The 13,119-nt window shown below is 38.2% G+C and overlaps 1 protein-coding gene across 6 annotated transcripts in view; it reads left to right on the top strand.

The window, feature by feature from the left end:
* Positions 1-1,539: 1,539 nt before the first annotated feature.
* Positions 1,540-13,119, top strand: part of si:ch211-126j24.1 (phosphofurin acidic cluster sorting protein 2) — a 142,582-nt gene continuing 131,002 nt past the window's right edge. For all 6 annotated transcript variants that reach the window (XM_067416366.1, XM_067416364.1, XM_067416368.1 and 3 more), the window contains exon 1: positions 1,540-1,888. In XM_067416366.1, the coding sequence (XP_067272467.1) occupies positions 1,662-1,888 (227 nt within the window). In that variant the 5' untranslated portion in view covers positions 1,540-1,661. The remainder of the gene's footprint in view (positions 1,889-13,119) is intronic.

The raw sequence follows: 13,119 nt of genomic DNA, 5'->3' as shown, positions 1-13,119 counted from the left end.
CCGGTTTGACCTTACCAGACGGAAGTAATGAGGGATGGGAACACTAGATGAGATTCGTCTGGATATGAGGTAAAAAAAAAACATAAATACTGTTGTGTTTCTCACAAAAAAACGATCAGTTCGTGTCTAAGTCATCAATGTGTCGTCAGGAGCAGCAGGGTTTTTGTGCACGTTGTCTAAGCATGTTTTTTTTGTTTGTTTGTTTTGCTCTCATAGAATTGTTACCCATTCACATGCATTATATGACTGGCACACAGCAACGGTTGAGTTAAAAATCTTCATTTGTGTTCTCCTGAAGAAACAAACACACCTACATGTTGGATGCACTGGGGGTCAGCAGATAAACATCACATTTTCATTTTAGGGTGAACTATCCCTTAACTTTGAAAAAAGGCGGGAAAAACAGTGAAGACTGAGTCAGAGAAAAATCGGGCAAGGTGTTGGACGGCGTATACAGTCAGACAGAGCAGAGCAAAAGAAGGCAATCAGGGCTTTGGAGCATGAGATAGATATAAATGAAAGAGAAGATGCGTTTCCTGCTGACAAAATCCTCTCAGTTGGTGGAAAAATCATGCGTTAACACACATTGCGCAGCTGGCAAAGACAGACTTGATCATACCTCAGCAAAAAACGCCCAGCACCCGCTGCAGGTCAAGCTGACTGGTGTTTTTGACGAATGTCATTTAATTTCAATAAAAGATGCGATGCTTGATTTGGTTTATATTTGCTTGTTGCTCCCTCTTGTGGGCATAGAAGACAATACAGTACTTTTTCCCTCTAACATTAATTATTGCCTTTAGGTTGGAATTTTAATGATATTTAAGAGAGAATTTCGAATTTAGCTTTTCAGACATTTTGACAGCCCAAATGCCTACTTCCATTTTAACTAATGGGCTCCCAAAACTAGGTTCATACAGTCAAAAAGTGAGTGTTAGATTGATGCTCGTGACTCAAGGGGAAGCAGAGCACCCTATAATACGAATTAGCCTTAAAAGGTGTCCACAAATCAACTTATTTTGTTCCACGGGGATAAGGGGCAGAGGAGAAGACCTTGGATTAGACTAATTAATATTCCATTGGAATGGAGTAATTAATATTCATGAGGTGAGCATTCACATGTTCGCCTTAGTAAGGTGGATTCATTTCAGCGAGAATTTTATTTTACATTTCACCTTTCATTCCCTTATTTACTCTATTATGTTTGGGATTTGTTTTATCCCATTTGTTTTCATCACTTTTATTTAGCCTCTAATTGTCTCATAAGCCTCATAACTCTGTTATGTTTGGGATATGTATTATCCGAATTGTTTTCATTACTTTATTTTATTGTGTTTTTCCCCTGTGTGTTCTTGAAATGACATTCACACATGCCACTGACCTATTCCCAAACAGACGATGGTTATTTACGACCGGTTCGCGAATCGATTCGTCCGAATCTTTAAAAGAACGAGTCGTTAGCGGGTGGCCTACTGAACTGGAAATGGAGTCCGCGATTGAGCGCCCCCTGTCGGTCGACCGCAGATCGCATCTGCTCCACATTCTCTCCTGAACTGAAGCTCCGCCTCTGACCATCGCAAATCTGTGTGTGTGAGAGATGAGCAGGACGAGTGCCTGATAAGTGAGGTCCAGAACCATCCCAGTCCAGCTTGAGAGTCGGTTCGATGATGGCCGCGGCTGTGGAGAGAGGAGGGGTCCGGGCCGCCTTCCTGAGCCCGGGTGTCGGTGCACCCGCTCCCGCACCCGCTGCCGCTGCGCCCGGGGGATCCGTCATGGCCGGAGCTGCGGGTTCGGGCTCGGGTGCGGCGGGTTCGGGACCCATCATGCCCGTGCCCATGAATTTGTTTGCAACGTGGGAGATTGACCGCTCATCCCCAAGCTGTGTTCCGAGGTACATCAAACCTAACGCTTGCTTTTGTTCATGCGTAAATAAAGCTACAGTGTGTGTATGCATTTGTCCGGTTGCATGCGTTTCTGTGCATGCAACACTGGCTTTAACTCACGCATGTTCTGCTTGAGGTCAAAACTAAACTCATGCATTCAGTGGTGTGATGCTGGTGAATATATGAACACATGGAAATATGTTCATTTTAAAGGACATTAATGCTGGCAAGTGTCTGTGTAGGCGCATAAATCGTCAATAGTTGACCGGATTAATGTGCTTGTTTGGTAAAGCAGGTCACAACAAATCATGCATGCGATGCTCTAACACTTGGAAACATGTCAGTTTATACAGTCAGGCACATTCCTTTGTGTTTAGTTTGGTTTACATACACAAACCAAATCCGTTTTTTGGGTGCCATATAAACACACCCACTAAAGTTAAAGCATTGCACATCAAAGCTTGTGGTTAACTAACCATTGCTTGATTTTTTTTTATACATTTCAATATCCGTCATGTCATTATAGCGCATTATTATCATGTAATATCAACTTTGCATATATTTACTGAAACATCTTGTTTTGTTTAAATAATGAGGATGGATCATGTTTTTAAAGGCACATGTTTATTTCATGGAGGCTTTTTAAGTCTGGAGTGATCAGTGGTCTCAAAAGCCATTTTGTGTTCATTACAGTCAAATCAATGCAAATTGTAATGACCATGATGAACGTCATTTGTTTGCAACAATATGCATATTCTTCACGATTTCAGATCCACGTCAGGCTTTTTGACAGTTATTAATGCTACGTTACATGATTGTTGAACTGTGAAGTGCGCCGTGTTTTTGTGAAAGCAAATCCTTCCATATAATTAATGTCGCTGAAAGATGAACAGTGAGGGAGTCGATCAGCTCTACATTTATTTGCACTATGCATGTTCATAGACTTCAGTAAACACAAGTATAAGGTGTAATAAAACGACTTTTGATGTGCTCATCATCCCAATATTTACTAGAAGAGTCAATCTCAGAATTACTACATTTCCTCAGAATTGTGAGATATAGTATCTCGCAATTGAGTTTATATTAAAGTCTGAATTGCGTGATATAAACTATCTCTAGCAATTCTGAGGAAAAAATGACTTCCATAAATAACAAAATAAAGAAATATAGCTGCAAGCAGAAATGATCAGGGCCAGGCTCAACTTAAGCAAACAAATAAGCCAGCAGCAGACCAACTGCAAAAATGAGCAGACATTTGGAGACAATTTTAAGCAAGAAAAGTTGAAAACCTACATAAATTAATTGAGTTGTAAAGAGCCAATTTCATGTTTTATTCAATTATAGGATAGCGCCACCAAGTGGAGTAGTTCCGCCATTTTTTTAGTCCTCAGAGTGCCATAGATAGACGTGTCAAATTTGGTGAAAATATCTAATTTAGTTTTAGAGTTATAGATTTTATGTATTCTTTTTTTTGTCCAAATTTTGACATTTGGCCTAAAGCTTTCAGTCAAGCTGCTATGATTGAGATTTCCTACGGTGGTTTTGTTTCGATCAGACTAACGGTTTCAAAAATACTCGCAAAAAGTTGTTTAAAAGCTAAATTACAACGTTGAACATAAAGGAAAACCTAGCATGTCTATATCGTTGGACTCGATAGGAATCTAATGATATGACTCCCATGAAAATACATCAGCCAAATCCAAAGTTATAAGCATGGGAATATTTGATCTCACCACTAGGTGGCGTTGGCTTGAAAATCCTCCAGCTCCTTCTGGACCATTGTGCTGATGACCAATACTGAGTTTCGGTACAATATGCTAATGCGTTCGTGAAATACAGCATTTTATTACAAAATTCAAAATGGCCAATGCACAAAATGGCCGATATGGCAAAATTAGGTATCAACATCCGTATCCGAAGAGGCAGATTTTCTTATTTTTAAACAAATTATTCAAAAAGTTATAAGCAAAAAAGACCGTTTTCCATATATTTTGGCCAGTAGGTGGTTCTGTGTCGAAACGCTGCTTGTAGATTCAGGTCATGCTTGGGATGACAAGTACCAGGTTTGGTCTGAAAATGAAAAAGTGTTGCGGATATGCCTCGCGTCCAATTCAGGGTGTTATTCATCGCATCTGTTCACATGTTTTTTGACAACAGTTGTGTTAATCAGAAAGCTTTTAATAACTTTTTGCCAGCAAAGTCAGAATTGGGGGTGGGAAAAGTTTGAAAAATGAGGTCATAAGGTGCAATGGGATCATAATGAGCCAAGGAATCAGAGGAAAAAAGGAACAAATTTGGACAAGTGGTGGCACTAGAGAGTTTGATCTAGAGACAACAAATTTGGTGTAGTTGATGTTGGGACTGTCAGAACTGTCCTGTATATATAAATAGTAATTAAAAGACAACTCAGGGGAAAAATTAACCAGTCGAGCCATGAACGCTGGGCTAAGTGAGCTGATCGATAGGAATTAAGTTTGGGAAATCTAATTACATGGAAATGCATGAATTATATCTGTTTATTAAAATATATGGTTGACTAACTACAAGTCACAGTTCATCACTTAGCACAGCGTTCGTGGCTCGACTCGTTGAGACTGTTTTCCAAGATGGCTGCCGTCTTTAAACGCGTAATGTACTGTCTTTATAAAGTATCTTCTTATTAAACTGTTTGTACTCTTACAAAGTTCTCAATGCTTCGGTCTGCATGTAGGGACCCTCATTATGCTACTGTGCTAGTGTGAGGCTATTTTGAGCCTTGTTAGTGGGATTAACTAGCGATTTAATTTCACTTACCCGTTGCCCCATAGACAAGCATTATAAGCTAATCTGTTTTTAGAGATAAAACTCTTTACATTCGATTTTCATGAAAACGCATCCCACGATCTACTCGGTAACCATCTGTTAATTACCCCTAGGGTCATTTTTCACTGGAGTTGTCCTTTAATTCTTTGCACTTAGTATTTTTTACTGTAATAGGATAAAGTATATGGTACTCAAATTGTATGATCAAGATCAGGAATGGAGCTTCATGCTTAGTTTTGCATGCTGATGAATGGACGTGGATGTCAGATTGGATTTGGTATTAATCAAGTATTGTTAAGCATTGGTTTGGTGTTTTAAAGGGTCTTAACACAATAAAACAAACAGCATGGGTCATACTTCAGGAATATAAAACATCAGATTTGCTAAATATGCCACATTGCTGAGTGTTTCACTCGTGAATTAAATGAATTTGTTTGATAAAATAATTGTCTGTACTGGTCATTTTGCCAAAAAACATCCCTCGGCTGTGACTATTTTTGATGTGTATCACAAACCTTTAGTTAAATATGTAGCAGGTGTGGACGTGTTCCACCTTTCTGTAGCTGTTTTTGGTGACCGGCTTTAGTACCGCGAGCGACTGTCTTGCGGATAGCAAACCTGGTGGCACATCAAGCTCCGCCGAGAGCAGCGAGAGCTCGTGGGACTGGATTAATCAGCTCGGCCCAGATGTGTCTCGTGGCTTTGGTAATAAGAGCAGGACTGAGTTTTGCGTTGAGCCTCGGGGGCGTCCCTCGAGTATCTGGCAGTGGCTCAGGAGTTGTCTCAGAGAAAGGGCAAATGTGAATTTCACTGAAATGCCACAGCTTTATCTTCTGCTTCACACAGCACGGTTGGATGTCCGGCGGAGCTAGAGCTTCAGAATGGTTCCTTGTTTCTTTTTCCATTTTCCCAGTTCCATTAATGGATAATCGTACTAAAGTGATGTGAGAGTGCACTCTAGCTGGATACACAGCATCATGACCCAAAAATGGCATGATGCGAAGAACATAACCACATGGCTATGATCAGATGCTGTCTGCTGTTCCTCACCGCTCTTGTGTTTATGTTATTGAGAGGAATGTGCCCGGTGTTCATTTTCATTATTTCTTCACTGACAAAAAGGAGTTCAAAACTAAATACAAACCTGTTATCACTAACAAAAACTAAGATGAACATTCGTCAACTAATAAAAACGAGACATCTTTTAGCGCTTGAACAGACAAATTTTGTCAAAATGTCCTGTATTCACGTAAACGCTGTCAATTATGTCTAAAGAAAACACTGGTGAGAAAAATAGTGGCTGTGTATAAGTGTATTCGATCCGCGCATTCTGCCTTAAAGTGACAGCAGCCTAATAAACCTGCTGTTGTCTGTCATTTAATATGAGTTAAAAACTAAATACAAACCTGTTATCAATGACAAAAACTATGATGAACATTCGTCAACTAATAAAAACGATAGGAAAATGTTAGGGAGGGTTGAGCTCTCTTTAACATCTTTTAGTTCTTGAACGGACAAATTTTGTCAAAATGTTGTGTATTCACGTAAACACTGTAAATTATGTCTAAAGTAAACACTTGTGAGAATAATAGTGGCTGTGTATCAGTGTATTGTATCCGCGCATTCTGCCTTAAAGTGACAGCAGCCTAATAAACCTGATGTTGTCTGTCATTAATATGAATCAAACAACAAAAGAAAAAGAGAAAATCACTCCCTGCTCTCGACTGAATAACTTTAATAGCTTTAATAAAGGTTAATCAATATTTAATTCATGCCAATAAACATGTCTCCTTGAAAGAATGAAGAAGGTTGTATGCAAGTTGTTAAAAAGACGAGCATGTTCTTGTTTCTTCATGAGAAGTGGCTTTATTTCATTTTAAGATAAATCAAGATGTTATATGTCTAAATCTGTGTCTGTATTGCATGTTCTAACTTTAATATCATTCAACAGGATTTCAGTTATGATGAGTTGGGGAATATTAGAGAAATGCTTAATTAATGCATTAATTAAACCTGTTAGATTTCATTTTAAACAATTCAGACAACTAAAACTAAATAGCATTTAGGGATGCACCAATTAGAAAATGTTGGCTGATACCGTTAATTCTTTATATTTCAAAATCGATAACCGATATATTGGCCGATAAATAAAAATCTAATTTTTTTATATTTTTTAAGAGCCTGACTACAAAAACCAAGGTCTCATCATTAAAGCCATGTCCCAAACACATAATTATGATGTTCTTGTTATAATTGTATGCTTAAATGACATTTGCGCTTAACCATATTTTCCTTTTTTGAAGTGATTTTATCATATTTCAAGCATTTCAAACCCATCATGGCGAACAGTTTGCTTCTGAAGTTTCTTTTTAAGTGTCAGCTTTAATGTATCAGACAAATGTACTTATCGGGCTGAAAACAATATGGTGGCCGATATGTCGTGTATATCTTGTTTTTGACATAACCTTGTGTGTATTTGACAGTTTAAGCACAATAAGACGTGAAAGAGAACTGAGATTATTACTCACGGGACGCTCCACCTGACACACAGCTTTCTCAGAAAACCATATATCAGAAGTTTTCATGTATTTGAATAATATTACTCAGCACTTAATTATACTGTAACAACGTCCCCTTATATAAAGTGTAACTGCCGATAATGCTTTTCCTGTTATATGCATAAAGAATAATAAGTTCTATAATATTTGGTCTAAATAAATACTAAATAAAACCCTTAAAATACCTACAAGGGAATATAGCTATTACAACACAATAATGCACACAATATAATCGATTCATTGGCCCTCATTTATCAATCTTGCGTAGAAATTGGTGTATGTTGGCGTAAGATTATGCTTACACTTCTCTCACCGCCTGATTTATGAAACTGTGCGCACCTCTGCAATCCAGGTGTACGCAATACTTGCCCTTGATAAATGCCTCGGCTGAAAACGATCGTCATTAGAATAACACGCCCCTATATATTCAAGTCTCCGCCTCCCCCACGCCCTCATTTTACGCCATGGACAAACAGAAGACGGCAAAGAAGCGAAACTTCTCCGACGTGGAGATCGGGCGCGTCTCAATCATCTCACTAGTCCACTAGTCAGGGCACTGATTAGGGCATAAGTCAATGGGCTGACTCCCTGATCAGTGCCCTGACTACTGAACTAGTGAGATGATTGAGACGCACCCATCGAGATCACCACCAGGGGAAAAGTGGAAAAAAAACCCGAAATTGTTTTATTTGGGAGTATAAAGAGTGGGATTAAAGGCGCTCACAAAAACAAAATATGGACCCAAATTACGAGTAGCCTACTCTTAATAGTGTGGGGGTTGAGAAGCGCACTCCAGCAGTTTAAATCGCTGTTTGGATGATAAATTACCATCACAATGCATTATTTTACAACACATGTTTTGAAACAATTAGCATTTAATTTCGTATCACGGCACATGTATTGGGGTGTACAATAGTGATGATGATGTGATGTGGAGTAAGATTCATTCACATTAATAATAACATGACAATTTGTAAGATTCTTCTTCTTATTATTATGATTATTATTCTTAATGACGCTTGTTATTTAGAAGAAGAATGTCGTTTTTATTGATTTTATTATTATTTAAAAGAAGAAGGTCATTTTTATTATTTTGTTAGTCTGAATTATTTTAGTCCCAGTCCGTGCGCAGCTGCCGGGCCAGGCGGGCCTGAAACGTCAGATAAAGCGCACAGGCTCGTGACTGGAGGAATACATAAGCCTACAAATCAAACGCTTTGGTAAAGTCACACAAATTAAACATTGACGTTCATGTTGCACAAAAATAAAAAAGCCTCCCATATACACATACAGTGGTCTAGGTTCAAAATGTTGGTGTCATTTTACAGGAAACCCTTTGAAGTTACATAACACACTGCTAAAAGTGATAAACATGTAAGTATATGTTGTCTAATCTGTAAAAAAAAAAAAAAAAAAGTAGGCGCTTTTTGATTTAAAAAAAAAAAAAAAACTTTTTGAAAATGTATAACTGTGAGCTCTAGGACCCTGCAGTTTTCAAGGAGATTGCGTCAAAATGAACTTTTTATATCCTTTTTGACCTCTGCAGAGCACCGTATGGTTGTGCTTTGGTGTAATTTGGATGCATTTTAAAGATCTATAGACTACGCTTTTATTACTGAAATGCTGGAACGCATTTACAAGAATATTTTTTCATCGCTGCTCAAAAGAAAAAGAGAAGAAAAACACGTAAATATTTGAAATGAGCCGTAATTACGGCAGTAATTAACGTTATAGGTTCAATTTGCAGCATTGTATTAACTTATTTCTGCTCATTTCCACATTTTTAAAATGATATTTTCCTTTTTTAGGAGATTTAAATAATTAATAATTTCCTATTTCCAAGCATATGACATTTTTACATTTGGCCTGAGCACGTGAGTGAGTGTTTCCAGGTGCGCAGGATCACACACTCGCTCCTCCACCGTGAATTAATCACCATGCACGAGTTTTATCACTGAGGTGGCATGCAAATTTATTTTTACGACATCCACATGAGAAACAATTACCGTCCGAATAGGGCTTTAGACTATATAGCCGGTATACAAATGACCCTGGATGCGATTTATCGATTGCTCTTCTCCTTCCTCATGTCCCTGAGAAGACGAATGAGTGTAAAGCCATCCAGCATAGATCAGGCCGCAGTAATTAAACATGCGGCTCCAATCCGTTTACGCAGCCAGTAGCATGTCAATTATTCATGCTCGTTCATTGGGCCTTAATTGGTGTGGGACTCCGTGTAGGGTCATTATTTCTGCCGAAACGCCAGCTGATGTCGGCAGGCTACATGATGTTGTCCTTTCCCAGAGATCCATGTGCTGGAAATACAGGCATCATTGTAGCTCTTGAAAGACATTTGTGTTGCTCGAGAGTCCCTCGGGAAATGAGCCGCACCGCTCCGACCTCCTTTTCTGTTTAAACCACTGATGCACACTTAAAGGACTTCGAGGCATCAGGAAATGTCTCTGGGTTTATTTTGTCCTTATGAAAGTCAATAGGGTCCGATGTTTCTGAAATATCAAAATATGCTCCTTCGTTTTCCACAGACCAAAACATTTCTGCTTGTTTTAGTCGATAGAGTTATTATGTTATCCCTGATAAATCTATCCATTATTTTCTGATTAGTTGATTAATTATTTTGACCAACTTACCAGTAAATAATAACTGTAACTCAAACTGCCATTCAAACATGTTATCATACCCAACATTACTGCCAATCATTAAAAGGCATTCATCAGTAATATAAATGTCCATTAGTCCAACATTAATTCAGCCCAACAATGGGTGCTTATTATAATCGGAAATGCATTATTTATTTAATATTTCAGTTACATGTAAAGGTTTCTAAATGTGAAAACGATCTCTCTCAACTTATACTGTAAACTAAACAGGGAACCCTTTCATTTGGTACATTAGCATAAATCAAAGGTTAAAATGAACACAAAAATTATTTACTCACCCCAAGGCCATCTAAGATGAATATGGCTTTCTTTCTTCAGCTGAAGAGAAATTAAGGTCTTCGAGGAAAACATTCCAGGATTTTCCTTTTCCTCCCTGGTGCTCAATAGGGCTGTCAAAATCGCTCAAAAATGGCGTTCGAATATTCCCTCTACAAAAAACACGAATATTCGAACTATTCGAACATCTGGTTGTAGGGCTGGGCGATATGACGAAATATATCGTCTGGACGATAGAAAATGTCTATCGTTTTATATAAGGCTCTATCGCTTACGCCACGATAAGGCGTTTATGGCAGAATTTTACGTCAAGATGCACCTCACGCCACGGCATGCCCATGCACACTGCAATACATAAACATGGAGGAAGACGGTAGTAGACGCGGTTCAGACCAGGGTAATTCTCAGAGTAATTATCCCAGAGTGGTGGCAAAAGCGCTCAAAACAAACTTCAGACACAGACGCTGCAGCGGGCTTTAACGCGTGGCACACCATATAGCCATATATTGAAATATTTTAATGGCAGGTGTAGGGATGGCGAATTTGAAATAACAGCCGCGAGCCGCGCTCCAGCTCTCTCTCTATCTCTCTCTCACACACACACACACACACACACACACTGTCCTAGCGCTCCCGTCCACTCACGTCACTTTTTTAAAATCCCCCACAGCGCGAAACACGAGTCCCGCAAAACGCGCTGCCGAGTCCCGCAAAACGCGCTGTTTGTAATCTGAGGACAATGGCTCCTTAGTTTCGAAATGGTTTGGTCAAGGTGATGGCGTTAGAAAATAAAGGCGTTTGTCTAGCGTTAGAAGCTCATTTGAAACATTGCCGCAACTCATTTAAGAAAATGACAGCTCCGAAGAGACGCCGCTTTAGTTTGAGGTAGTGCTAACAATAATAAAGAAAGACGATCAACACCTTATGTATTACCACTGAAATGTAGATATTTCCAAATGTAAGCCCATCTTAAGCGAAATGCAAGCTTCATCCTGTCGTCTGCCCTGGCTCTAACCTCGAGTGTTTTGCAAACCTTGTGAGCGCACAAACACAAACGCTGTGACCTCGCGTCAAATGTTTTTATTGGTTTATTAAGTACAAACAGGCGAGTTATGGAAAATTGAGTGTGAGGAATATGTTCACTTCACACAAAAAGATTTTGGAATGAGATGGCCAACTGTAGCGTTTAGTCCACTGTCTATAATAGCCTAATTTAGAGATCACTTTTCTTTTTTTTTAACCGACAACTTTGATCGGTTAACGTTGATACGGTCAGTCATCGGTCAAACGGTCATAGGTTAACATCCCTAGGCAGGTGTTAACTTTACCAACAGTCTTGCTTTAAAAAAAAGGATCTAAATAAAATAAAAATGTAGTCCAAACTACCTTTATTTGTTTTGTATATTATTTCAAACTGCATTTCCACATTGCAATTTTGTATAGACTATTCATAAACTGAATTAACAGAAAAATTGCTATATCGTTATGCATATCGTTATCGGGATATCAAATGAGCTATATCGGGATATGAATTTTTGGCCATATCGCCCAGCCCTATCTGGTTGCGCATTTTGTCAATGAAGCATTACGTCAATAACCAGCCTTGTCTCATTGTTAATACGTAGGTATTAATACGTTACTTTCAAAGAGACTAAACGTACGTCTTAGTACGTTTGGAGAAGTGCTAAAATGTAAAATATAGACGTATTTGCAACATTTAAACGTAGTATTATTACATTTTTACAGCTAAAAAACATAAAATATTTACGAATCCATCATGAAATCTTTTTTTTTAAGAATACAAAACTTTATACTGGTAAAAACATTTTTTTGTTGTTGTTATATCATAAAGATATCTATATAACTTCCCTTTGACCATTTTATTGATTAATGTACGATCCCTTAACACTACCCCAAACCTAAACCTACCAATTTAATACAGAATATAAAGAGAATAAAAGGTAAAACGTTGGAAAATGACGATTTTGATAACAATATAGCATTAAAAAAAATATTTTGAACGGCTAATCCTACACTTACCCCTAAACCTACCCATTAGCATTTATTAAAACAACGTACTGTTATAAATCAAAGCATAACAGACAGACCAGTGTAATCACAATAATTTATTTATTGCAAAAATGTCAAAAGCGGTACCAAAAGTAGTCCAAATGAAGATGTGTTGCAGTCGCAGTCCTCTCTGGTGGTATATAACGTTAATAGTTTTGTATGAGGTACAGAGCAGAATGTTAGCTATTAATCAATGAAAATATTAATCCGGCTTCTCTCCGTGAAGTTGCACGTTTCCCATTTCAAATACAAATCGACTGAAACACGACATGTCAAAAATCTGTGACGAAGCAGGCGAGAGCCAATGAGCGTTCGATGACACTGCCGTAAATCATGTCGTAACGCTTCATGAGGGCGCGTTTTTTAAATTTGAATTTACAAGCGCGAGATTTGATGTTTGCCGTCGCGCTAATGAGTGGAGATGAAGACTAATGGAGATGAAGATCACCGGGCTCAATTTGGATTTGTTTCTCGCAAACATATGGATTCTAACGATTTGGATTACAGCAAACGAATAAAGTGTTGTGTTTTGTGAATTGATGTTGTGTTTTGGTGTATCTTGTGATCGCCAGTTGCTGAATAGGAGAAAATGCCTTTTTCATGTCTCACAGCAAAGCTAAATACTACAAAATGGTTGGCAAGAATGTTATTCATCTGACGGTTTTAAAATTCAGTCTTCTTTTAACATAGTCACCTGAAATGAGTTTGTAGTGATGTCACGAGAGCAAAATGTTATTTTATATTTCTGTTATTTTATATTTGGTTGATTAACTTAGTAAAATGCATTTAATAAATGTGACTGAAAACATGTATTGATGTGACTATTGGATATAAAATAAACAATATTAATGCCAC

This window comes from Pseudorasbora parva, chromosome 14 (genome assembly GCF_024679245.1).
Source record: "Pseudorasbora parva isolate DD20220531a chromosome 14, ASM2467924v1, whole genome shotgun sequence".
NCBI lineage: Eukaryota > Metazoa > Chordata > Actinopteri > Cypriniformes > Gobionidae > Pseudorasbora > Pseudorasbora parva.
The sequence above is the reverse complement of the archived record's forward strand: the minus strand, read 5'-3'. Positions and strand labels throughout refer to the sequence as shown.